The sequence below is a fragment of the Astatotilapia calliptera genome, chromosome 18 (genome assembly GCF_964374335.1).
Source record: "Astatotilapia calliptera chromosome 18, fAstCal68.1, whole genome shotgun sequence".
NCBI lineage: Eukaryota > Metazoa > Chordata > Actinopteri > Cichliformes > Cichlidae > Astatotilapia > Astatotilapia calliptera.
The window spans coordinates 33,784,667-33,808,894 of NC_137439.1; the positions used below are offsets into that span (position 1 = coordinate 33,784,667).

Sequence of the window (24,228 nt, forward strand, 5' to 3'; positions counted from 1 at the left end):
GGCTGCTAGCACAGCGAGGGGGTCTGAGTACATTGACATCACAGAGCTGAGATCAAACACTCTAAAAACCAGAAGTGATAAAGAACCGCGAGCGAAAGATAAAACCTTTAACACGAGCTAAATGCCAGACTTCCTCTGTGGCATTTGGAAATGGGATATTCTTGATTTCTCTTTTCATTCTTCAAATGAATCCAAAATTAACTTAAAAAAAACACATAAAACAATTTCAAGTATCAACAAAAATAATATTTTATGGGTTTATTCTTTTTTGCACACACCCTCTTTCACCAAAACCTGTCAGATTGACAGGTTGTTGTTAATTCTGTATTTCAGTAAGTGCTTTTCTTATGTTTAAAACACGCATAAGCCACCGGTGGATAAGATCTACTGGCTGGAACTGAAACAAGCACTTTTCTCTTCCTCCGTGTTCCCTTCAGTACCCGGAAACACCCACAATTTGCGAGAAAGAAACTTCTCTCAAGTTTTCTCAGCAGCTGAATTTGAGATGATGTTGAAATGTTAATGCCTGCATTCCTCAGGCTATCTGGAAGCTGAAGGGACTGATATTAAAATAATGTGGCCACTCAGCCACATGTTCACAACCATATGTGCGCAAGAACTGAAAACATGTGTAATGTAATACAATGTAAACCCAGGAGCAGATTTAACTTGGGGTTAGCAGGATTTACACACTACAAGGTTGCTGAGTCATTCAAGCTGAATGTTTTTTAAGCACAAAAGTGTCTAATAAAGTCAGAGAATGACACAATATATACTTTTGTACATTTTTAATACTTTTTAAGAATTTTTGGGAATTAAGATTATGCCATGCGCATTCCTGGCCAGCCAGGTCCACTTATAAAAATGTAAAAAACAAAACAAAACCAAGAGCTAGGAATGCAGAATAAAATATAAAAATATCTGTTACACATGCACACATACAATATTTACAGTCATATCAACATATTCACTCTATGGCGAATATAAAAGCTTGAGGGGCAGATGCATGTTCTGCATACAGAAGCTGTTGTGGCAATTACTGTGCATTGACTTGCATGGCTGTTAAATTGTACATTAAAAAGAGGAGAATAGCAAGCGTGTTTTCAGTATTATTTACAACATTATATACAAAAATATGTAATATCCATGTTAAGTGTGTATATTAACACTATAACCAGACAGAATATTTGGAGACCCCAACCAGACGTATCAGAAAACCGAAACGAATAATAATTTCTGTGCCAGTGATGAATGACTCTCAAAGTATTGTGTCTTTATGTAAACTCTACGATTCTCTGATGTTAATTCAAAATTGTATCATTATTTAAAATTCCTTTCTGTGCATGTTAAACTGACAATATGACTTCAGCATTGTGATAAACTGATACATTTATGCCATGAGGAACCCACTTTGCATATTTGAAGGACTCTGTATTTAAGATTTGTAGACAGTATGTGTAATAACATATATATGTTTTGGATTTTCTTTTGTCATTTTATACTTCATTATCTTATATTATGTTAATATGGCCAATTTGTTCCTCCATAGACACACCTAGGACTGACTAAATTGAAACAGTGTTTTACCTTCCTTTTTTCTATATAGATGTGATGCGTGCGCTTTTTAAATTAGTCAGCAAACACAGCTGATTTTAGTCTTTTTAAAATGTCAAGCTGCTGGAAAGGTAATAAATCTGATGCTTTAAACACAGCTTTGAAAGCTAAAAGCAGCTTGTCGTGGTATCATGTCTATGGTCAGCTCAAGATGTTCAGGGAAAGATATGAGACAGAAGACATCATTTGCCAAACATCCTTTGCTACATTATTACTGGACAGTGATTCAGTCATGGCCAAAGATAGAAGCAAAGCCTTGAGTTACACTTTTAGTGACAGTATCAGTAACACTGATGTGCTCACTGTAGGAATGTACATAATTATAGGTTGTAAATTGATAATGAGTAGGTTTGCTGGATTTGAAGTGGATGAAGCTGGATTTGAGGGTACTTTGTCTTTTGAGTGGTTTTCAGATGACTGCAAACACTCTGAAGGCTTTTCCTCCTGTGGGGTTTGTTAGGCTGGAAGAGGAAAAGCAAAAAGGACACGTTACATGAAAAGCATGGACCTTTAAAACAAAACATCTCTCTACATGCCAATCAAATACGCACAATAAAATTCCACGCTTGCATGAGATGTTACCTTTCTGAGGTGATGCCATTCTGATAGCTGCCGCTATAATGCCTCTTCTTGTCCACTGGCATCACATCAAGGTAACCTCCTGACTCGTTCTTGATCACTCCAGCGTGAATGGCCGCTCTGCAGATACTCGACTTCTGGATGGGCCAAGACAATGAGTCGTTAGGCAGAAAAGCACCTCTAACCTATCAGCATTATACTGTGGCACTCTGTGTGTTCACATTATCAAATGCAGCTGCTTGTGTTGTTAAAAACTGAGCAGAGGTTTGAATTGCAACAGTAATTAAGGCTGCATTAACTTCAGGCCTTACAGATGCAATGCATTTGATATCTGAGTGTGAAGTCTTCTGGTTTATCTTATAAGTTAAGTAACAAATTACTATTGTTACCCAAAGTGAGGACAATAATGCAAAAACTTACATCTGAGTAGTATTTTGTCCCAATAACTCGTGCTTGGCTCTCACGCAAACAGTTCCTAGGACAATACAACCTGGGAAAAGCCAGAGCTAAGGTAAGGTCAAAGAGCCCGTTGTTTCCAGACAAAACTTGACTAATCAGCTCAAATTTAAACCAGTTTTTGAAAAGAAAAGAAAAGAGGAAGAAAACTATAAATGATAAAGTACGCACCAGTTGTTAAGACAGAAATTCAAAGATGCACAAAAATGTATGTATACAGACAGTAGTGACACCACTTTTACCTTTGGTGGTCATAAAGGTCATAGCTGTAATCAACACACGTTACCTGGGACAGTGTCGTACAGGTTTCTTGAAAGGACAGAAAAGCGCCACAGTGGTATCACATCTTACTGCCTTGACTGGGAAAAAAAAACAGCTGATGAAGCACAGCAAAACAAATATGCTACAGTATTTCTGTGGCTATGAGAAATGAACTTCTTACCAGGCACAGACTCAACTTTAAAAGAATTTGCACTTCTGTTTTTCCTGTAAAGTTGACAAAAATGGCAGTAAGCCTGATGTATTATAGCCATCCATCACAATTAAACAGCCAAAGTATGAAGCTTAATAAATAGACATAAATACAGAGGCCGAGTCATACCCAATGGATTGAATACCATTCTTGTATGACTTGGTGAAATGTTGTTTTCTGCCCAGTCTGGTCACATCGATCCATCCTCCATCATTGTCAATAACACCAAAGTGTAGCGCAGCTCCACACACACTGGATTGCTGGATCAATCACGCAAAGATTGGTTTATACAAAATAATAATAAATGAAAGAATACATCGAGTGCTGTTACTTGTGAGTTTTTACCATATCATAGTATCCAGTCCCAACTACTTTTCCAGGCCTTTCAAGGCAACCGGGTGGGCACTCATATCTATGGACAGAAACCACAGTAAAGTGAAGATCATAGTGGTACTGAAGCCAAGTCTGTTTCTACTAATCATCTGTGTTAATGATAATAAGTTCATCTATACACATCATCTTCTACCTGTTACAGGTTGTTCCCTTGCACTGATCCCTCAGCTTGGTCTCACAGTCCACCTGTTGGCCTTAAGTACACAAACTCGTCAGTATTAATATTGTATTCATATCTGTTACTCAGGGAGCTATAGTAATAGGAGTTCATCCTTACACATCTGCTCTGTGCTGACAACCATGTCTCTTTCCAGGTTGTCACTGGGCGAGGTGCTTGGTGCCTGGGCCCTGGGTTGGGGCTCTCCGTCTCTTACTGGTTCTGGTTCGGGTTCAATGTAATTGGTCTCCTCAATCTCAGGAGCCGGACGCCTGTCAACACCTCCGTCTGAAAACACAGTCCGTTGCAGTTATTCAATTTTTAGGAGCTGAATAAATTTTTCTGTGCACTTTTCTGATTGTATTAGTAGTAGTAGGATGTCCTAGAATGCTAAAGGCGTGTGCTGCTGAACTTGAGGAGCCGCTACAACGAGTCTTCAATCTCAGTCTGCGACTGGGGAGAGTGCCCGCCCTATAGAAGACATCTTCCCAAAAGGAACCGGCCCGATGAGCTGAATGACTTCCAACCGGTGGCACTGACATCGCATCTTATGAAGATTCTAGAGCGGCTCTTCCTCAACCTCCTCCGACCACAGGTACAACATGCCCAGGACAGGAAAAGGCACGGTCAGGATCCTGTTTCTTGACTTTTCCAGTGCCTTTAATACCATCCGGCCCTGTATGCTTCAGGAAAAACTGAACAGGATGGAGGTGGACCCCTGCCTGGTCGCTTGGATCTCCGACTACCTCACCGACAGACCACAGTACGTCAGGCTGAAGGACATCACGTCTGACACTGTGGTCAGCAGCACAGGAGCACCACAGGGAACTGTGCTGTCCCCTCTTCTCTTCACCCTGTACACCTCTGACTTCTGCTACAACTCTGAATTATGCCACATTCAGAAGTTTGCAGATGACACAGCCATCATGGGGTGTATCTGGGATGATCAGGAAGAGGAGTACAGAAGTCTGGTGAGGAACTTTGTCACATGGAGTCACACAAACCACCTGCAACTCAACACCTCAAAGACTAAGGAACTGGTTGTGGACTTCGGGAGGTCCAGAGCAGGTCCACTGCCGGTTCAGATAGAGGGGGAGGAGGTGGAGGTGGTCAACAAGTACAAGTACCTCGGGCTGTGGGTGGACAATAAACTGGACTGGTCATGCAACACAGAGCACCTGTATAAAAAAGCCCAAAGCCGACTGTACTTCCTCAGGAGGCTGAGGTCTTTTAACATCTGCAGGAAGCTCCTGAGGATGTTTTACCAGTCGGTGGTTGCTGGAGTACTTTTCTATGCTGTGGTGTGCTGGGGGAGCAGCACAGCAAAGAAGGACTCATCCAGGCTGGAGAAACTGATCAGGAGGGCTGGCTCTGTGGTCGGCATGAAGCTGGACACTCTGGTGACAGTGGCAGAGAAAAGGACATTAAAGAAACTGATGGACATTATGAACAATGCTGGGCATCCTCTGCACACGGCCATTAACAACCAGAAGAGTCTGTTCAGTGACAGGTTGCTTCTCCCAAAGACAAGAACTAACAGACTTAAAAACTCCTTTGTCCCACACGCCATCAGACTGTTTAACTCCTCTCTGGAGGGGAGAGGGAACAGGTGGACAAAGGAGGGGGGAACAACTAAGCTGTAGTGCCTCTTCACTGTGCAATACTTTTTGTTCACATCCAACGGTGCAATAGACTCACAATACTTGAAATGTGCAATTCCCTTGTATTCTTATTCCCATTTATTCTATTTATCCCTTTTGTATGCTCTATATTTATATATGTGTGTATATATGGTATATTTCTGCTCACATTCTGTAACTTCTGTCGGTGCTGTGCTATTGGAAACCGAATTTCCCGGAGGAACCCACCCGAGGGATTAATAAAGTTTTATCTAATCTCTAATCTACCTATCTAGTTCTTCTTGATTTAACTGTGCAAACATACATTGGCTCAGTATAAATGGTCAAAATCATGGGAAACCTCCACAGTGATATAAATGACTAAAATACAATAAAGATAATAATAAACATGTGAATAACACATGAGTTATGTACAAAAATAAATAGGCAATAACCCACGTTTATAGCAGAGGTTGTCCCTGCATCCCCCACCATAGCTCGCTGGACAAGCAGAGCAGGGAGTCCCATATTTGTATGGAGCATGACCCCACCAGTTGCCTCTGGAAAAACAAACAAACAAGAAAACAAACAAAAGAAATGATAATACTGTTTTTTTTTATCACAGTTGTAACCTGCCAGGAAGTGCAGAACCTTTTGTTGTATATTTCTTAGCTTTTCTTCCATGTAAAGAAATTAAAATATGTACGCAGTAGGAACAAAAATCTAATAAAGTAACTGCATGCCTTCTGGCCTTTGTAAATTTCTGTTATTGCTTAATCATTTTTGTGATTGCTGATGACAGACCTGTGTCGTGAGCGACTCACTCATTACAAATGATGATGTTTACCTCTGACTCCTCTCTTCTTTCACTGAAGCAGCATGGAAACATTTTCTAATGTGTTCATGTCCTGGGTGAAAACTTACGGCGGGGAGTAGTTGCAGACCAGATAGACTGCTTTGGCCCAGATCATTCCCCACACATTCATGTTGTAACACACGTTGATGGCACAGCCAATGCGATTACTGGTCGCCCACACCAACTAAACAAAAAACAAAACACACACACAAAAACAGACGATGTGAACAGAGTTGTATCATGTAACAGAAAAGGCAGTGGTAATTATGGGTTGTAGTACGCATTCACAGTTATATAATGTCATATTTTACTCAGTTTTGTGAGTAGTTATCAATAAATATTCATTTTAAAGCAAATAAACAACCTAGTTGCACAAATTTTCTTGGTTAAATCTAGCTCATTCCTCAAATTGTAATTGCAATTAAATAGAAGAACTTTTGATATCCCAGATATTTATATACCAGTAAATATGATTTTGTTAAATAAAAGAAACATATGATCACTAGTGACTGTATAACTTCTAAGACAATTACCTGAGTATAATGAGTACAAACAGGTCCCGAACACCTGAATGGACAGTGTGGGTTGCACTCCTGGGCGTAGGGATAGCTATAATACCTCACCTCATCATACCAGGCCTGGACATGGTAGGTTGGGGGCCGGTCCCTGATGTGATAGAAAAAGTGTTAAAAGTATAATAGATGGATGAAGCTACTGTCACATCATCCACTCCTGAAGTCTGTTCTGAACTTGAGATGAAAGATTTCTTGGTTTGACATTGGGGGTCTGACTGAAACCACCTGATTGGCTTAAAGCTGGTCAATCCCAAGTCATTAGCTAACGAACATCCTCCTGTCTTAAATAAAATTTACAGAGGTTTACAAACAGATTTCAATTTTTACTCATTATGACACAAAATAAATGACTGAATAAACTGAGTAGGAAATTGTTTACAGATGTCAAGACAGAACTGACTCTACTTTACCACTTTTTAGCACTGGAGGGTTAAGATGTGAGCTGTTAAACTGCATTTAAAAGTGTACATTTAACTTTAAATACACTGTATTGGAGACAAAGATGCGTTAGTTCAGAGCTGTCAAACATGTGACACAGAAAGGACAGAATATTTTAATTGCTACACTTCCCTGCACGCACCTGCCCCAGTGTGCTCCGAGGTTTTGGCCTATTTGTGTCAGCATGTGACTCGGTCCATGTTCCCATCTGCAGGTGTGAGCCCAGTGCTCTGCACTTCTCTCCAACTCGTAATCCCATACCTGAGGAGCACACGCATTTTTCACCAGAAAGATTTCAAGAAACACACACACACACACACACACACACACACACACACACACACACACACACACACACACACACAGACAGGTTGTTGGATAAAAACGTTACTGCATTTGAAAAAAATGTACTTAGAAGTTTTCCTTTTAAAGTTAGGGCCGCTAATATTTTATTGCTATTATGATTTGAAAGAAATAACGTGATATGTGTTTCATCTGACCACAGAGGTTTTCCATTTCCTGCAGCCTAGTTTACATGGATTTACATTTTGGGGGGGACTTGATTTGTTCTGGGTTTATAGTCTCCTGTTAGTGGTTTGATTTTAAAGTCTCTGTATTTATGACTTTTTGTTATTTCATGCCTTTCGCCCCTTGTTTTGTTGATGACATGTTTCTAAGTTCCCTTTTGTGTTCCCTTCTCTTCCTCCAGTCTTGTCTCTGTGTCCGTCTTTAGTGTTTGTCAAGTTTGCACGTTTAATTCTGTCTCAGAGTTAATTGTATTTCCTGTTTTATTTTGATAGTCTCTTGTCTGCCTTCCCCTCTCTTGTTAGTCCTGATTTGTTTCTGCTGTGTTTCCCACCCGTTTCGTCTCGACTTTTATTGTCCTGATTCTACTCTTGCATTCTGGCTGTATGTTTCCCTGATTCATGTTTTCTAGTTATCTGTGTCCCTGGTCCTGCTCTGCAGTCAGGAATACTATGTAGCTTTGCACGTAAGAGCAGTAAAGCTGCTTTTTTAATTCATTCCTGCCTTCCAAGTCTTGCATTTGGGTGGACACACTGCTTGCCACACAGCAGTTTCATGACATAATTAGTTACACAATGTTCTCCAGCAGTTTTCTTAAGTACCACTTACATTTTCCAGCCTTTTCTTGACCTGTCCCACTTTTTGGAGATATGTTGCTGTTATCAAATTAAAAATGATCAAATACTTCTTTCTTCGGTTCAACCATTTGATATGTTTTCTATGCTCAATTGTGAATAAAATATGGCTTTATGACATTTGTAAATCATTGCATTAAATGATTTACACTTTCCAAAAGGGCCCATTTTTTGAGATTTGAGGCTGCCATAAAAAAAAAGATCTAAAATTAACCACACAAACTTCATGTGAAGTGTTATTTCATTTCACCTCAAACATTGACCTGGTCTTTACTTGAAAGCACTGTGGCTGTATGCATGCCTCTTGCAAATTTGACACCATATGGTCAAAACGAGGCCTATACACTCTCTAACACATACAGACACACACATGAGAGACCACCACATCAACTGACAGCTTTGTGCTACTATTCAGTGCAGTTGTTTCAGCTTGTTTCCAGTAAGTTCTGGCCTCATAAAACAATCTGAGAGTTAGAAAAAGCAAAGACCCCCCCAAAAAAGAAAGTAACTAACAAACACAGGAGCACAGAGACTTTTTGTTTTAAGGACTGATGCCATCTTTTCCAGAGAAGCTTAAGAAAATCAGCTGAAAATACCTGAAACTTACTCCCATACCTCTTATTTTAAAGAGAGCAGACTGGGGGCTGCGCAATTTTAATGTCGCGGCAAAGTTAATTTACTGTTGACTCTGTTGGGGAGGGAGAAGAATAGGTGCAGTGTGCAGTCTGCTGGCATACTGTTTAGTTGCATTAGAGCTATCGCGCGTCAAAACTAATAGGATAATGTTTAAGTGTTGAGTTGTAACTGCTTTGACCACCATAATACGTTCCATATGTTTAGACTAAGGCTAACACACTGTTGCACACTGTAGTGCTAGTTGTTGTTCATGCCTGAGTGGAAAAGTGATATTTGGACTGGAGATTTTTGGCCACAGTCCAGCTTTGGCTGATAGATATACAACATAGAGAATTCTTTAATATTACCTGTGTGGCATCGTTTTCAAAGTTTTCTTAACATGATGCTGTAAATGTTAGAATTCTCATGTATTTTCAGTTCAAATTAAGTATTCATATTGTATTCATACAATATTAAAACTCCATGTTGAGAGCATGTTGCAGTAATGTGTGATAAGACATGATATGGAATAATGCACAAAAGTCGTTAGCCACCTCGTTTTGTTTTTTTAACTAGAAAATGAGAGATAGATGCAGCACCATCTATCCACCCAGCCAACCAGCAGAGAAGCCCACACTTCCCTAACCTGGCCACCTCCTGCAGATATAATGGGGGTGGAGGGGTGGGAAACCTAATCGTTTGCAAGCCAGCTGACAAATATAATCTCTCCATGTCCTGAGTAGGCCCCGGGGATAAACCCAGTGATTTATTGAAATGTGCAAAAACAAATAAAAATACAATATATAAGGCAAGAATCTTCATTTGACTGGCTTTTCAGAATTTTACAAACTTGAAAAATAAATATTAGGTTTGCCCTTTTATTCTTTAACACAGCTTCAAAGCTCTTCTTGTAATTCCTTCAAATAGTTTTTGGAATAGTTTACTAGGCTTGAAGGAGGTTATAAAGCTCTTCTTTGAAGGTTGTCTACCTTTTGTTCCGTCAAAATGATCCCACAATGCTTCATTTAGTTTAATTTGATGATTTAAGAGAGAGCAACATATGGTGTGCTCAGATACTGTTGTATCTTGATCTCAAACTTGTACATGCTTTAATGTTTCCCTTCATACTCTTTGCACTATTTGAACTATCCTTCTGTCCCCATTAAGGAGCTTTTCTCTTGTTTATCACTTCTTGTAAGGAGGACCAATATTGTTGAGTTTTGTAGATGAAACTTCTTTGTTCCATACACGTGTGTGGAACAGCACAGGCACGCAGCTCTGATAGACAAGCTTTATACTGCAAGGATTTTAGAAAAATAGAGCATTGTTTCAGTGAGGTGTAAGGGTTCCACGACTTTTTTCATCTGTACCATTAATGTAACAGCAGAATGCAGTCTGCACGTATTTGGCTGCCAGTGCCACATTGTTGTCTTCTCACAGCCACAGTGCACAGATGGAAATAAGGTACTTAGATCATTTAAACCTAAAAAATAAATACTTTTATTTAATGGTTAACAAACACATAACACTGAATCAGACAAGCTGTAGGAGGTCTGGGAAATTTTGACTATCAGGCACTTCTGCCCTGCATTGATCTTAGACATCAACAACGCACAAATCTCAACCTTTTCTGTTTTCTGCTGCAGAGAGTAATGGTCTGTGTCGCTTCATTATTCTCCCCATTTGTTATTTTCCCCCCTTGATTATCCAGCAGAGGAGAAGATAGACTGCTGGCCTTTGGAGAAAGGTCACCGTAAAAATGAGCAGTCTTCTTTTGCATTCCAAAGAGCATTAAGCTTCTCAGCTACAGCCCCATTTCCAGACATTGGCCAGCACCACCTCTGCAACAGAGTGCAAGTGCAAGATCTGCATTCTTACAGCAGTACATTTGGGAGAAAGAATACTGCTGCAGAGAATATTACTGAAGAAGAAAACAAAAATAGATCCTTTTCTATTTAAAGGTATGCGTAGCAGTATGCTTGTTATACAACCTACTCTACATAAAGTCTCTTTGATTGGGGGAACGTTTAGGAAGTTTCAAAAAAGCACCAAAATCCTGCAGTTGAAAAACTAAATACTTGGCTTTCATCAGTCCTCTTTCTTACAACGACATCACCACAAGTAACAATATCCACTGCTAAAGAAACATTGGATTAGTCCACGTAAAACATTCACTGTATCGCCAAAAGTTTCCTTTCACTCATCACATTCACTGAATTCAGATATTCCAGTCACTCTCTAAGTGGTAGGCCAACTAAAAGACACAGAGCAGGTCCAGTGGATGTTGAGGCACAGTGTGCAGGGGTCACCAACGTTCTGCAGTCAATCGCCACAGGCCTCCAAACTTAACGTGGCCTTCAGATTAACTCACCAACAGTGCACGGAGAGCTTCATGGAATGGGTCACCATGACCAAGTAGCAGCGTCCAAGCCTGACATGACCAAGCACAATACAAAGTGTTTGATGCAGTGATGTAAAGCATGTCGCTACTGGACTGTAGAGCAGTGGAAGCTTGTTCTCTGGAGTGGCAAAACATGCTCTTCCATTTGGCAATTTGATGGATGAGTCTCAGTTTGGCGGTTGCTAGGAGACAATACTTGGCTAAGCGAGCTGAGTCAAGTGGAGAGTTTGGTGGACAGGGATTATGGTGTGGGGTTGTTTTTCAGAAGGTGGGCTCACCTCCTTAAAGAAACTCTTAATGCTTCAGCGTACCAAGACGTTTTGCTCCTAGCTTCATGGGAACAGCTTGGGGATGACCCTGTCCTGTTCCAACATGACTGCACACCAGTGCACAAAACAAGGTCCATAAAGACATGGAGGAGTGGGCTTGGTGTGGAAGAACCTGACTGGCCTGCACAGAATTTTGACCTCAACACCTTTGAGATGAAGCCTTCCAAGAAGATTTGAAGCATTTATAGCTGCAAAGGGTGGGCCGACATGATATTAAACCCTAACCTTAACCCTTCGAAAGCGTGTGAAGACGGATGAGTAAATACTTTTGGCAAAATAGTGTACACTGGCACCACCGTGCACTATGAGATATGCGAAGGCTCAAATAAAAACTAATACTGGCTTAGGGCTGAACGATATATCGCATTTGCGATAATATCGCGACATGATCAAGTGCAATTTTCTAACCGCAAAGGCTGCGATTATACTCTGGACATGTCCAAATTCATGGGCTGCATCCTCCTGAGGCCGCATTTGTAGACCGATTACGTCACAGCGACGCGCCGAAGGCTGTCCAAATTACTACCATATCCCAGAATTCATAGCGCGGCCCAGCCAAACTCCAGTTTCCAACAATGGCGGCCGCTACTAAGTTTTAAAATTACTCATACTAATCTTTCTGGGTCACAAAATAAACTTTTAAAATATTTTCAGGCGAGAAAGTAGCTGTGTAAACATCAAATATCTGCTCGGTTTATCAAGATATCCCATATTTGCAAAAGTGCTTCGACGTTTTCAGAGGCGTCTGCTACCCACCAGCTCGACAGCTAGCCGGGAGCTCGAGGGTTACTGATGCGGCCGAGAGCGGCACAACTTCCGGCACATCATTTTCAGATCACCGCGGAGTTTCGCTGCTCGGGTTAAACGTAATATATAAGTCACTTAGACAACCTAAAAATGTTATTGTTGGGCTTTTTTCAGTGTTTTGTTTGTTCGTGAGTAAATCGGTTTGGCTGAGATTAAAGTTATTAGATTAGATAAAATAAACGTTTATTAATCCCCCGGGTGGGTTCCTCCTTGGTTTTCACACAGCTGACTAAACGTCAAACAGAAAACTTATTAAACAGAAGTAGAGCTGGGCGATAGAACGATAACGATATGTATCGCGATATAACTTTTACTCGATAGAGAAATTACGCTATCGCGATAGACCTCGCCGCTCTTGTCCTCAAAAAAAAAAAAAAAAAAAAAAAAAGGTCAGCCAATCCAAATTAAGTAGCGCAGAGCCGAACCAATCACAGCCGCAGCGTCACGTCGCGTGACTTGTTACGTACAGCACAAGTGCCAAGCCGCACGTGTGTTTGTTTGGGAAGCAGCCAGCGGGTAATGGAGGAAATGAGTGTGCCGACTAGAAAAATCAACCGAGCGTGACCGAAGAGAAAACAGATGATGGTTCCAACGCCGGAGAGATTGTCGAACGGAAGAGCCATAGAAGTTCCGTAGTGTGAAGGTATTTCGGCTATTTCAAGTCTGACAAAAACAGAGTAGCGTGCACTGTAAATTGTGCCGAAAACAAGTCTGGAAATACAATAAACTGGTGCATGCGTCACACTGTGCGCCACGTTATTGTTTCGGTGAAATGAATTTCTACAATACTGTTACTGTTAATTCTACTCTCTGCAGTGTTTAAATGCTTACATATACACACAGTTACTGTCCGTCCACACATACGACTCGGTTCTGCTTCTATGCCCCAGCTTTGTTTACTTTTTCCACTTCTAGACTTCTGATTGGCCAACATTTCTGCACGGTTAGGAATCTAGCGCCACCTGCTGCTTTGGCATGTTCATAGCAGCGTTTTCCTTCATTTCTGCCTTTATGTGTGGACGGGATTATTTTTTAAAACGAAAACGGAAAATCTCCGTTTTCTTAAAAATACCCATTGACGTGTGGACGTAGCCTCAGTCTCTGACTGGAAGCGCTAATTCGTCATTCGGCTTTTGTCAGACTAAAGTAACTGTTAAAACTGTTTGAAAAGCTCAGCTATACAACAAGGAGAGATTGAGAATTTCCTTTTAGTTCTCAGTTTATTTGATATTGACAAAAGTTAGTCAGTTTTGTCTGTTCTTCTGTAAAACAAACTAAGATTTATTTTTAGAATTAATATTTTGTTTCTAAGTGGAATTGACAATTTAGTCTGTTTCGTTTGTTCTATTTTGAAACTTAAACGCTTTAGCGGCTGCCTTTTGTGTAGTTTGCAATATTTGCCTTTATTTATCTGAAAAAGTCTCATGTTCCTGAAGTACATCTACCCTGTTGAACTTATTATGGGAAATAAATATTTAAATAAAAACAAGCTGCTGATTATTTCACATTTTACTTGTGAGCAACGGCACATTTAAATCTTACAAATATAGTTATTTGGCTTATATCGTGATAGATATCGTTATCGCCTGAAATGAAAAAAACATATCGTGATATGAAAAAATCTCATATCGCCCAGCTCTAAACAGAAGTATGAGACAGTCGAGAATTTACACCAGTGTCTGGTTATATTTTAGATAGCAAGAAGCAGACGGCCGAGTTTATTAAACTCCACCGAGACAGCGGTGACGCTAATCAGAAGGCTAGACCGTCCAATTTCACGCCTTTAAATTTTAAAGGCGTGTTTGTGTGTGTGTTTATACAATTGCTATTATGTTTGCACTTTATGTGTAATGTTACTGACTGCAGAGATCAGTAAGATGTGTGTATTTTTTATTTATTAGTTTTATTTATTTAATATTATTTTTTAATTGAATGACTGTCTAGTAGTTCACAGATGTTGAAAAACTGAGTGTGGTAAAGCCACTGATTTTTTTTTATGTATATTTCTGCAATCTGCACATTGTACTGACTTTCATTTTAATGTTTACACCAGGGTTCCTTGTCAGCACTTTATGCTCAGATGTTTGTAAGCTAAAAATAAACTATTGTGTATGTTCAAATATACTGTTGTGATTGAAGAAGTTAAATAAAAATGTCAGTCATCAATTCATGCATCACCTCATGTCATCATAACAGAGGTCTGTCTTCCAGGAAAGAACAGTTTAAAATTAATGTAATATAGTATTGGCCATACTATATGATGTATTGCTTGTCTTTGTTTAATAATACAGAAGACAAAGACCTTAAAAAATAATCGCATATCGCATCGCAATCGCAATATTGGGGCAAAAAATCGCAATTAGATTATTTTCCATAATCGTTCAGCCCTATACTGGCTTGGGATTGCGTGAGGTGCGATGAAAGAAAGAGGAGGTGATGAGTTTGTGAGACAGAGTGGAGGATGCTAAAGAAAAGCCTGAGAGAGAACTTGTGAGGCTGACGATCAAGTGAGTAGGACTGAGAAAAAGACTCAGCAAGAGGAGAAATGGAGGGATAGAGCAAGGAGAGGCTCAGTAGGAAGAGGAGGGAGGGAGGGCAGGATAGTTGAGGTAGAGGGCAGGAAAACACTGCGGGGGTGAGAGCTGGACCTGGGCCAGGGTCAGCAAGGGCGGGCAAACAGGAGACAGGAGGTGGAGCAAGCCAGACGGTGGCTTTGGCCTGCAAAGCTCGTTTTCTCTCTTTCATTCCCTAATCTGATGTCTTTAGCTGGCAGAGTCAGGAAAGTGCCTTTTTATGAAAAACACTTTAGTGTAACTAGAAAGAATAGCTGGAAAGAGACCTTGCTTCTAATCTATTCTATAAAGATGCATCATTTATATGGTGTGCTACTTGTAAATACAGACTATATGTAACTTAAGCAAGCTTGCTTAGTGATGTCCATCCACAGACTAACTGTACAGGTGCATCACACATACCCACATACCTGCAAATCTGTACAAGAATATCACTCAACAAAACTGATGCACAGAATTCTAGAAGTGGATGTTAGTAAAAGTAATCCATATCATTTGTCAGAGACTTATGGGAAAGACAAAGAAAACTTATAGACTATGAAGACCAAAAACACTTCGACTCGGTATCACGGCAAAACGTATAATAGACATGCCAATCCACTGTGTCCATTTCACACTTTGCTTCTTCAAAATGTGAAATATACATGCATGCAGAAATTGCATTACCAGCAGGGAGAGATAAAATATTTAAAGCCACAAAGTTGGTACTGAGTAACAAATGTATGAGTCCTTACTATAAAGCTGGGAGGCTAACATATATTATATACATATAAATGTAAATGATGATTATTTTCGTGTTGGCTTGAAATAAAATATCTCCCCCTGCTGTTACTGCAACTTCTGCATTCATTTCATGTTTTGGAGAGCCAAAGCATGAAATCTACATGGTGGACTGGTGCGTCTATTACATGCCATCATATCAGGTTGAACAGTTATGTTGTACAGTTAAGTGATTAAAACTAGCTGAAAGCTGACCTTTCAGACAAGTAGGAAGCTATCTGAAAGGTCAACAAAGCCTTAATACTTAACAGATAGAGATAATCACCACTACAGCCCTCTGCATTTAATCATTAGGTGTTATTAATCTCTGCCTCTCTTCCACAGAGGGTCTTCGTCCTGTCTTCTCTCAACCGGTCGCAGCAGATGGCTGCGCCTCCTGAGCCTGGTTCTGCTGGAGGTTTCTTCCTGTTAAACAGGAGTTTTTCCTTCCCACTGTCGCCAAAGTGCTTGCTCATAGGGGCTCATTGTTAGGGTTTTTTCTGTATGCATTATTGCAGGGTCTACCTTACAATAAAAAGAGCCTTGAGGCAACTGTTGTTGGGATTTAAATAAAATTGAACTGAACCACTGCACTTATCAAGAAGGTAAGAAATAAATCTACATAGACTATCAAGCTATAAACGTAAGCTATAGAGCTATGGAGTTTTTAGCTTCAGAAAAGCAACAATGAAAAGTTTAATTGCAGTCTACCTTAATGTCCTGTCATACATCACACAGCATATTGACACATTTACAAATCCAAAACGTAACCACATTTCTTTCATTAGCGATTACTGTAAGGAGGGACAGCATGCTTGTTATCAGTACTAAATTTAATCACGACCCCATATTCATGATAGAGTTCTAACTTCAAAGTGTAATTAATATTAGTACTATTTATCCTTTTAAGCAGTAGAAAGAACTGTTAAATATTCCACAGTGCACTTGGCCTACAGATAGCTGTGTGCTCGGTGCTCACCATGTACTCCATGTTGGAAGCAGGAGGGTAGACCTGACCCCGCAGTTTGTTGTGCAGGTCCAGGATGAGGTGCATGTCTCCCTCGCTGATGGCCCTCCTCCCTCTAGGCTTGGCCCTCCACCACTCCTCATCTTTGTTTGTATACTTGTTCAGGATGGACTCGAGCCGGGTGGAGTTGGTGAGGGCCAGGGCCTGGATGGTCGTGTTCAGGCAAAGGAACAAGATCGCTACTCTCAGCAAGCCAGGGAAAACAATAGACCTCCTCATGATGGGGAAAACACTGATGCTGCGAGGAATACTGCAGGACAGACAGTGCAGGTTATTAGCCTGCCTCAGACTGTGAGAGCAAAGCCTGAGGGCTCAATCAAAATGTTTGTTTTAGCTCTTATATCACAGCTCCTATTAATAACATTCCTTTACTTATTAATGGGATTGCCATTACTAAAAAGCTACAGTACTACTGCATGTGCTAATATACCCAAAAGAAAAAAATATTAACTGTTTATTTAGATAACATATTTTAACATAAGAAGAGAAGTACTAAAGAATAATAAACACATATTCTCTAGGTATTCTCTGCCATGGGAATATAAATAAAAAGTGTTTTTTTTAAATAGCTAAGTGTAGTGCCAGTGTACCTCTAAATTGCGCCAACCTTTCTCCCAGGTGTAATATTCCTAGAGTTAAGCCGTCTGTCGTTCACTGGATAATGACAGTTTTCCAATCCAAGGAGCCTTTAAATCCATCCATCACACGGACTGAGCGCAAGCAGTCCGGTCTACAGCTCTGCAACATCCACTCAGGACAGAGAGCTCACAAGTGTGTTCAGCTACCTGTTGGATACCGTTAGCAGCGGGCTGCACCGGACTGCTGCGCATTTTGCGCTTATATGCCAAATTTGCTCTTAGCAACGTGCAACGCAACGGACCACGCCTCTGCGCACCCACTCGCTCACACTCACACAGACCCTCACTTGCACATCCACACGCCGGCAGGGGCGTGCTGGAACTCCAGGAACGATCTATTTGAGGAGGCACCTGATCGTATCAGCAGTGACGTGAAGGTGACACGAAGGACGTTAGGAGAACGGCCCACTCACATGTTATGCACATTTTGAAACTGTATCGATGAAAAACAATAATTATCATGTGGTAAAAGTGTGCTGTGAGGCATTTAAGGATTTTCAGTCATGGCTTCCTATATAAGAAGATACCGACCATCCTTTGTATCTGTGTCCAGCAAAGAAAAACAGATGCTGATTATGTGCACTCTGCATAAACTTTGAATTGAGCGGTGTTTGAGCGGGAGGCTTCACTGCTATGTTTAAGAACGGCATCGGCAGTAGCAGCCAGCAGGGTGGCCTCTATTCCCCTGCGACACGACCATAAAAGCACTGATTCATCTGCCTGAACACACACACTAGAACAGCTGTGAACGTTTGTGCGCTGCGTATGTGTGCGCGCAGACATTCTCTGTTCCCGATGTTCATCATTTGATAAATTATTATAATTTTTAAAATGTGGCAATAATGAGGCAACAAAGGCCACGCCTCCTTCGTTGATAGACGGGTAAAATGATGCTAATTATTTAGGCATTTAGCTTGAAATATGGTACCCGCACTGCAACTAGAAGACCCAGGATCCACTATTTTTGTATCTCTTTTTTTTATATTTCGTGCTACATGATATACTGCAACACATGTCGATGCAACATGAAGACTGTAGTTGGTTTATTTAAAATTGCCCACATGCCAGGCCAAGGTAAATAGGATCTAATGACTTTTCTGTTTATTGGCCAAGTCTACATCTGAAGTTGTTACCATAAAATGATTCATTTCTTATTATACAAACACTATATATCGTGTAAACAGGGCTTTGACTTCAGTTAAATCCAGCCAAAAATAAACATGACATCACTACAAAGGTTTGTATCAACAAGTGTACAGTTTAAGTTTCGCTGAGATTTCAGGCATTTTGTTATCCTCTGCTTGTATCTGCTGCCCCCTCCTGGATATAGCGGAGCGTTTAAGACCTGAAAAAGATCCAGAGATCTCGAACAGCTGACTTATTTTAACAGTGATAATAATTTTTGCACATCAGGTCATCTCACATATAAAACACGCACATTAAGCTCATAGCTCTTGTGCACATATATCTATTTAATACTTATATTTTTTTTGTCTCCATTTATTTATTCATGTTATTTATATAATCTATTTGTACATCTGTGTGTGGACAGCAGAAAAAGAATTACCATGTACAGAGAAATGCTTTTCTTTGTACACATGACAATAAACGCTTTGAATCTTGAATTTTGAAAAGCCTCTGTTACAGTATGTAGTGACTTATTGAGAACTTCAAGTTTCTTGCCATTAGGCAATGGCAGTATAAACAAACTCCTTATGTGGTTCTTGTGAAGTAACTCTCCAAGCACCTCTCTTTGGCCCTATACTAAAGATTCAGAGAACACGAGAACATTGATGCAACCTGAATTTACAAGATTTTGGATGATACATTTTTTGTAATTTTGCCTCTACACCAGTTACTGTTGTGGGTTTTAAATCAAATAATCAACATGTGATTGAAGTGCAGATTTTCAGCTTTACTTTGAGGGATTTGGCAAAAGTATTGCATTGACTGTTTCAGTAGTTGAGCCATTTTTAAACACAGCCCCACATTTTGAGCTGCTCAAAAGTAATTGAACAAACTAATATGACTGTAAATATTAGGATTCTTTTAAACACTTTGATGGAAATCCTTTGCAGTTAATGACCGCCTGAAATCTAGAACGCATGGGCAGCACTACTTGCTTTGTTTCCTTACTGCTAAGCCTTTCTGCATCCAGTTGCTTTGCTTTGGGTCATTATCTGATAGTAGAAAAAACTATCATAGATAAATTGTTACTTCGTACACCTCACTAATGACAACAAGTTTTACTTTTTGTATATAAATAGTATACATAATGAATTAACACACTGAAATTTTGATTTATTTTCTTTTGTAGCTTTGCTGCTGTGGTTCAGTCTTAATGGATGCAAGCTCAACTACATGCGAGCTAAGAACTGCACATCCTGTTATTGAGATTTACACTATGTCGAACTTCCAGTAAATTTTACTTCCAGTAAAGCCACACTAAAAGCAAACCATCCCTTTGTTAGACCCCCCCCCCCTCCAAAAAAAAAAAAAAGGTTTTCTACAAAATGTGCAGCCATTTAATTTGTTTATTCTTTTTGGTGATGGTCTGTGGGATCTGCTGGATAGCCATGTGAGTGAGGACAGTCACAGTGGAAGTACAGAGATACATGATACATCCTTTAATTCCCTGGACAGAGGATCCACTCCAGGACAACTAATGGCTTTTAAAGACCATACCCGCACCTCTTCCAACTTGCAGTGCAGTTTCTATGCACTCCAGCCTCTTCAGTTTCATGCAAGAGGATTCTCTCTGAGCCAGGAGACATGACCTACAAGAAGAGAAACAGACACAGCCCTCGATGTTGGCACAGTGGAACAACTTCTCTTCTTAAATAAAAAACAAACAGGATAACCTTAAATGCATAATGGTTTATGTCATAAGTTCATAAGAACTTCTTACCTGTTTATAATCAGTTCTACCCCCAGGTCAAAAACATATGGAAATTTGGCCAATATATTATTTATAAACATGTAACTGGACAGTTTGACACAGGTATGATTATGTGGAGGGAGGACCTCACAGCACAAGCAAGTTTGATCAATAAATCAAGTTTATTAAACACATGCAGGAGCAGGAGACGCTCAACCTGGAAATCAGTGACCTGAAATCCCAGCTCTGCTCCAACAAGGCCCTCCATGATTTGAAGGTTGAGTCTCTTAACCAAGAGCTGAAAGAGGCCAAAGCGTCCTACCTTAAAATCACACAGGAGCCAAAAGAACAAAATTCCACTGATGCAAATGAATTGCAAACATCTGAGCCTCTGAAAGAAAAAGTAACTGGAGAACAGATGAAGATGGAAAAAGAGGACTCGCTGCCATCCACTGCAATGTCTCTGCAGGAGCCTCTGAAAGAAAAAGACACCAGGCAACAAGAAAAAGAAGAAAAAGAGGAGCCGCCTGCATTGTCTGTGCAGGAATCTTCGCAAAGTCTACGAGACAAACAGAAAATGCTCACTGTGAAGGTGGCTGAACTCGAAACTGAGGTTAAGAGCCTGCCAGAGATTCCGCCAAGTAAGAAGAAGAAGAAGAAGAAGAAGAAGAAGAAGAAGCGGAACTGGCTGCTTCGGCTTTTCAACTAATCGGTCTCAACATCATGTTGATGTTTCCGCAGGAGGGACACTTGAACTTACTTTGTGTTCCTCCACCTCGGTTCCATCTTAATCCTCTCCTCTCCTCTCCCCCATCTCCCTCTCTTTAACTCCTAACACCTCTCCCATATCGCTCCCCTCTCTCCTTCTCTCTCTCTCTTTTTCAGCCTCACCCCCCAACCAGTCCCGGCAGTTGACTGCTCCCTCTTTAGCCTGGTTCTGCCATAGGTTTCTTCCTTTAAAGGGAGTTTCTCCTATCCCAGAGGAGATTGTTAGGGTTTTCTCTCCTCTATCTCTTTCCTCCTTTCCATCCCCCTTTTACCTATTTTTTCTTCTTCTTTACCCCTTTCTTTACAACCACCATTTCCTCCATCATCTCCCTAACCTGAACACAGGTTAAGCAGATGGAGTGGAACAATAAATAAAATTGGCTACATTTTACATGTGACAGATCGGTGTCTTCATTCAAGAAGAAGTTGTCTTAAGTATAAAAAGAAGAAACGGGTAATAGCTGCATGTGTGTTTGTGTGTGTGCATAATCTGTAAAAAAACCCAATTCTTTGATCTTCGGGCTGAAGGAGCATTGAGCATTACAAACGTCCGGACGGGACACAAACTCTTTATAGCCTCGGCCCCCACAAAAGTCACAAACATTCACATTCTTCAGGCTTCCTGTTTTTTCTCCTCCTGTGTGAAATGAGGCAGTATGTTCTTTTCTCTTTACAATCAGAAAAGCAAGGCCATGATTCTATGCAAACAGTATTTCTTTATAAATCAGCAATACAAGGTATCATAAAACATAAAACAGTGTAATTCATTCGCAATAATAAATCAGCAGTATAGTGTAATACAAATCAGTGTGCTAATTTCACAACTTCTAAATCAGAAGTATAATGCAAGATGCTTGGAGAAGGGAGATCCAAGAGGACATAGATGAAAATGACTGGAACCAGGCTTGCTTAAAATCACAAAAACAAACAATAAACACACGCTTTAAACTACTGCAATATAAATGGCTCATGAGAACCTATATAACACCTGTCAAGCTTCATCATATGTCCGATGATTTTCCAGACATCTGTACTAAATGTTTAGTTGAAAAAGAAACTCTTCTTCATTGTCTGGAATGTCCTAAAATCCAGGAATTTTGGAAAGACATGATCAAATGTCTGTCTGAAGTGTTTAAGGTAAAAATCCCTTTAAAAGGTAAACTCTGTGTACTTGGAATATACCCAAGGGAATTTAAGCAATCGGAAAAAAGAAAATTACTGGACTATGGATTACTTCAAGCCAGAAGAGCCATTGCGCTATGTTGGAAGAGTATGGATGCTCCCTCCATGGGACTCTGGAAGAAGGAAATTGCAGACTTTCTAGGCCAGGAAAGACTAACATATATTGCCAAGGGCAAACAATGGGACTTTGTGAATATGTGGAAGACATATATGGATATTTTAGGGAGTGGAGGTGAAGGACGTTTATGAAAAAGAAGGAAAAGAAGAAGGGAAGGAAGGGAGAATCTTGTTTATCCTAATTCCTTGTATTTTTGTATTACTGTGAAAACTATGCCAATTTCTACATTTGAATATGATGTAGGCAGGTTTGATGTATGGATGGGTGTGTGAATGTGAGGGTGTTCAAATATTTGTTTGTATTGTACAACAGAAAATTTCAGCAAAAATATATGGGGGGAAAAAGAAGTATAATGCAACATAAAACAGGGTAATGACTCTACAACACAGAGATCAACAACCACTGTCTCTCAAAACTAGGTGCCTGCTGATTCCTCTCTATCCCCAGCCTCCCTATTTCAAGTCCTTGCTGCCCACTTCTTCACACTCTGTGTTCTCCTTGAAGGAATTCAATAAAACAAGAAGAGAAACAAAAACATAAAAACTATATTTCTCTCCCTTCCCAGGTCAGGAATCAGGATGAGGAAGAAATTAGGTCAGATCAGTGCAGGTTTCCGCACTGCTCACATAAATAAATATATGTATAATATCTATCTAGATAGATATAAAGATGCAACATATGAATTCAGCTAACTGCAATAATTTCATGAGTAAAGCTGCTGAGATGATTTAATTGCACTTTTAGTAAGCGTTGAACTTTCTTTGCAATTTCTGTTTTTAGAATCAATAGCCCACATTCTGATTTATTTATTATTATTTTTGCAAGTTGCTGATTTCACACAGATCCACTGCTGAAATGTGCCTTTGAGTTTTTCATCATTTAACAAGAACAGTCTCAGGCAATAATTAGGCTTAATTTATGCGACAGTACATAAATGCAAGCGACAGCACAAAATGACTTTCATGTATCTAAATCCAACCCGTTCTCACTCCCGACGCGTAAAATACTGACAATTTGTCACGTCCCTTAACTTCCCATGCTGACGGTAAAGCTACCCTTCCACGTTTCTATGAGACGCTGTGGGTTGTCAATTCATTCCAATATGAACCCGCTCGCGGCGATCGGAGACGCTTCGAGCAGAGGCTCCAGCCATCCATTTACTCCAATAATAACCCTGTCAACGCAAAACATGACGCTGTGAAGTACAATCTAACTGGAGAACCGGGACCCTCTCCCCCGACGTGTTTTTCTCCCTAATTTACAATTTTTTTAAATTGGTTTGGTACTATTTTCATAACTAAAGTGTACATTTTCAAATCTCTCAGTACAAAACTCACATTTGTAACACCACTAGTCATTCTTTCAAATCTGATGTCATGATTTCATTGTATTTGCACATATTTTCATTCCACTTAATCATTGTTGCAGAACACATGATCATTGTGATATATTCTGAGAACATTTGCTTTAATCACCCAAACAAAACAGTAAGATCTTTTTTCAACGTAGTACTTTTACCAATCATTTTATTCAGGAGCAAATAATACAAGGTAAGCGTTTCAAATTGTCCTTGGTGATGAATGAGTGTAACTGACCTGTAAAACTTTACACAGCAAATATTACACTTATGTTCAGGCATAACAAAAAAAAAAAAAAAAAAAAAAAAAAGGAAAGCTGACATTGTCCCACACAACAACACAGACGATGTCTTCTCCCTGACAGGCCTGCTCCAGTTCATTTAAAAAAAACTATCAGGTGTTCAGTGTTGTATGACCCTAGAACTGGTCTACAGCCTACCACACCATCTTCAGATA

At 40.0% G+C, this 24,228-nt stretch overlaps 1 protein-coding gene across 2 annotated transcripts; it reads right to left on the minus strand.

The window, feature by feature from the left end:
• Positions 1-773: 773 nt before the first annotated feature.
• LOC113011412 (cysteine-rich secretory protein LCCL domain-containing 1-like) lies at positions 774-17,694 on the minus strand. Of its 2 annotated transcripts, none has more exons than XM_080293344.1 (15): positions 17,438-17,694; positions 16,783-17,080; positions 7,302-7,420; positions 6,680-6,812; positions 6,215-6,330; positions 5,750-5,850; positions 3,792-3,959; positions 3,648-3,708; positions 3,467-3,533; positions 3,251-3,381; positions 3,092-3,135; positions 2,936-3,008; positions 2,614-2,683; positions 2,197-2,330; positions 774-2,075 (listed from the first exon to the last, which is right to left on the minus strand). In XM_080293344.1, the coding sequence occupies exons 2-15, from the start codon at positions 17,047-17,049 to the stop codon at positions 2,024-2,026; spliced, it is 1,536 nt and encodes a 511-aa protein (XP_080149470.1). In that variant the 5' UTR covers positions 17,050-17,080; positions 17,438-17,694; the 3' UTR covers positions 774-2,023. The 2 variants fall into 2 exon arrangements, with proteins under 2 accessions (XP_080149470.1, XP_026006768.2); XM_026150983.2 differs by having other exon boundaries at positions 17,421-17,694.
• Between the last annotated feature and the right edge of the window lie 6,534 nt (positions 17,695-24,228).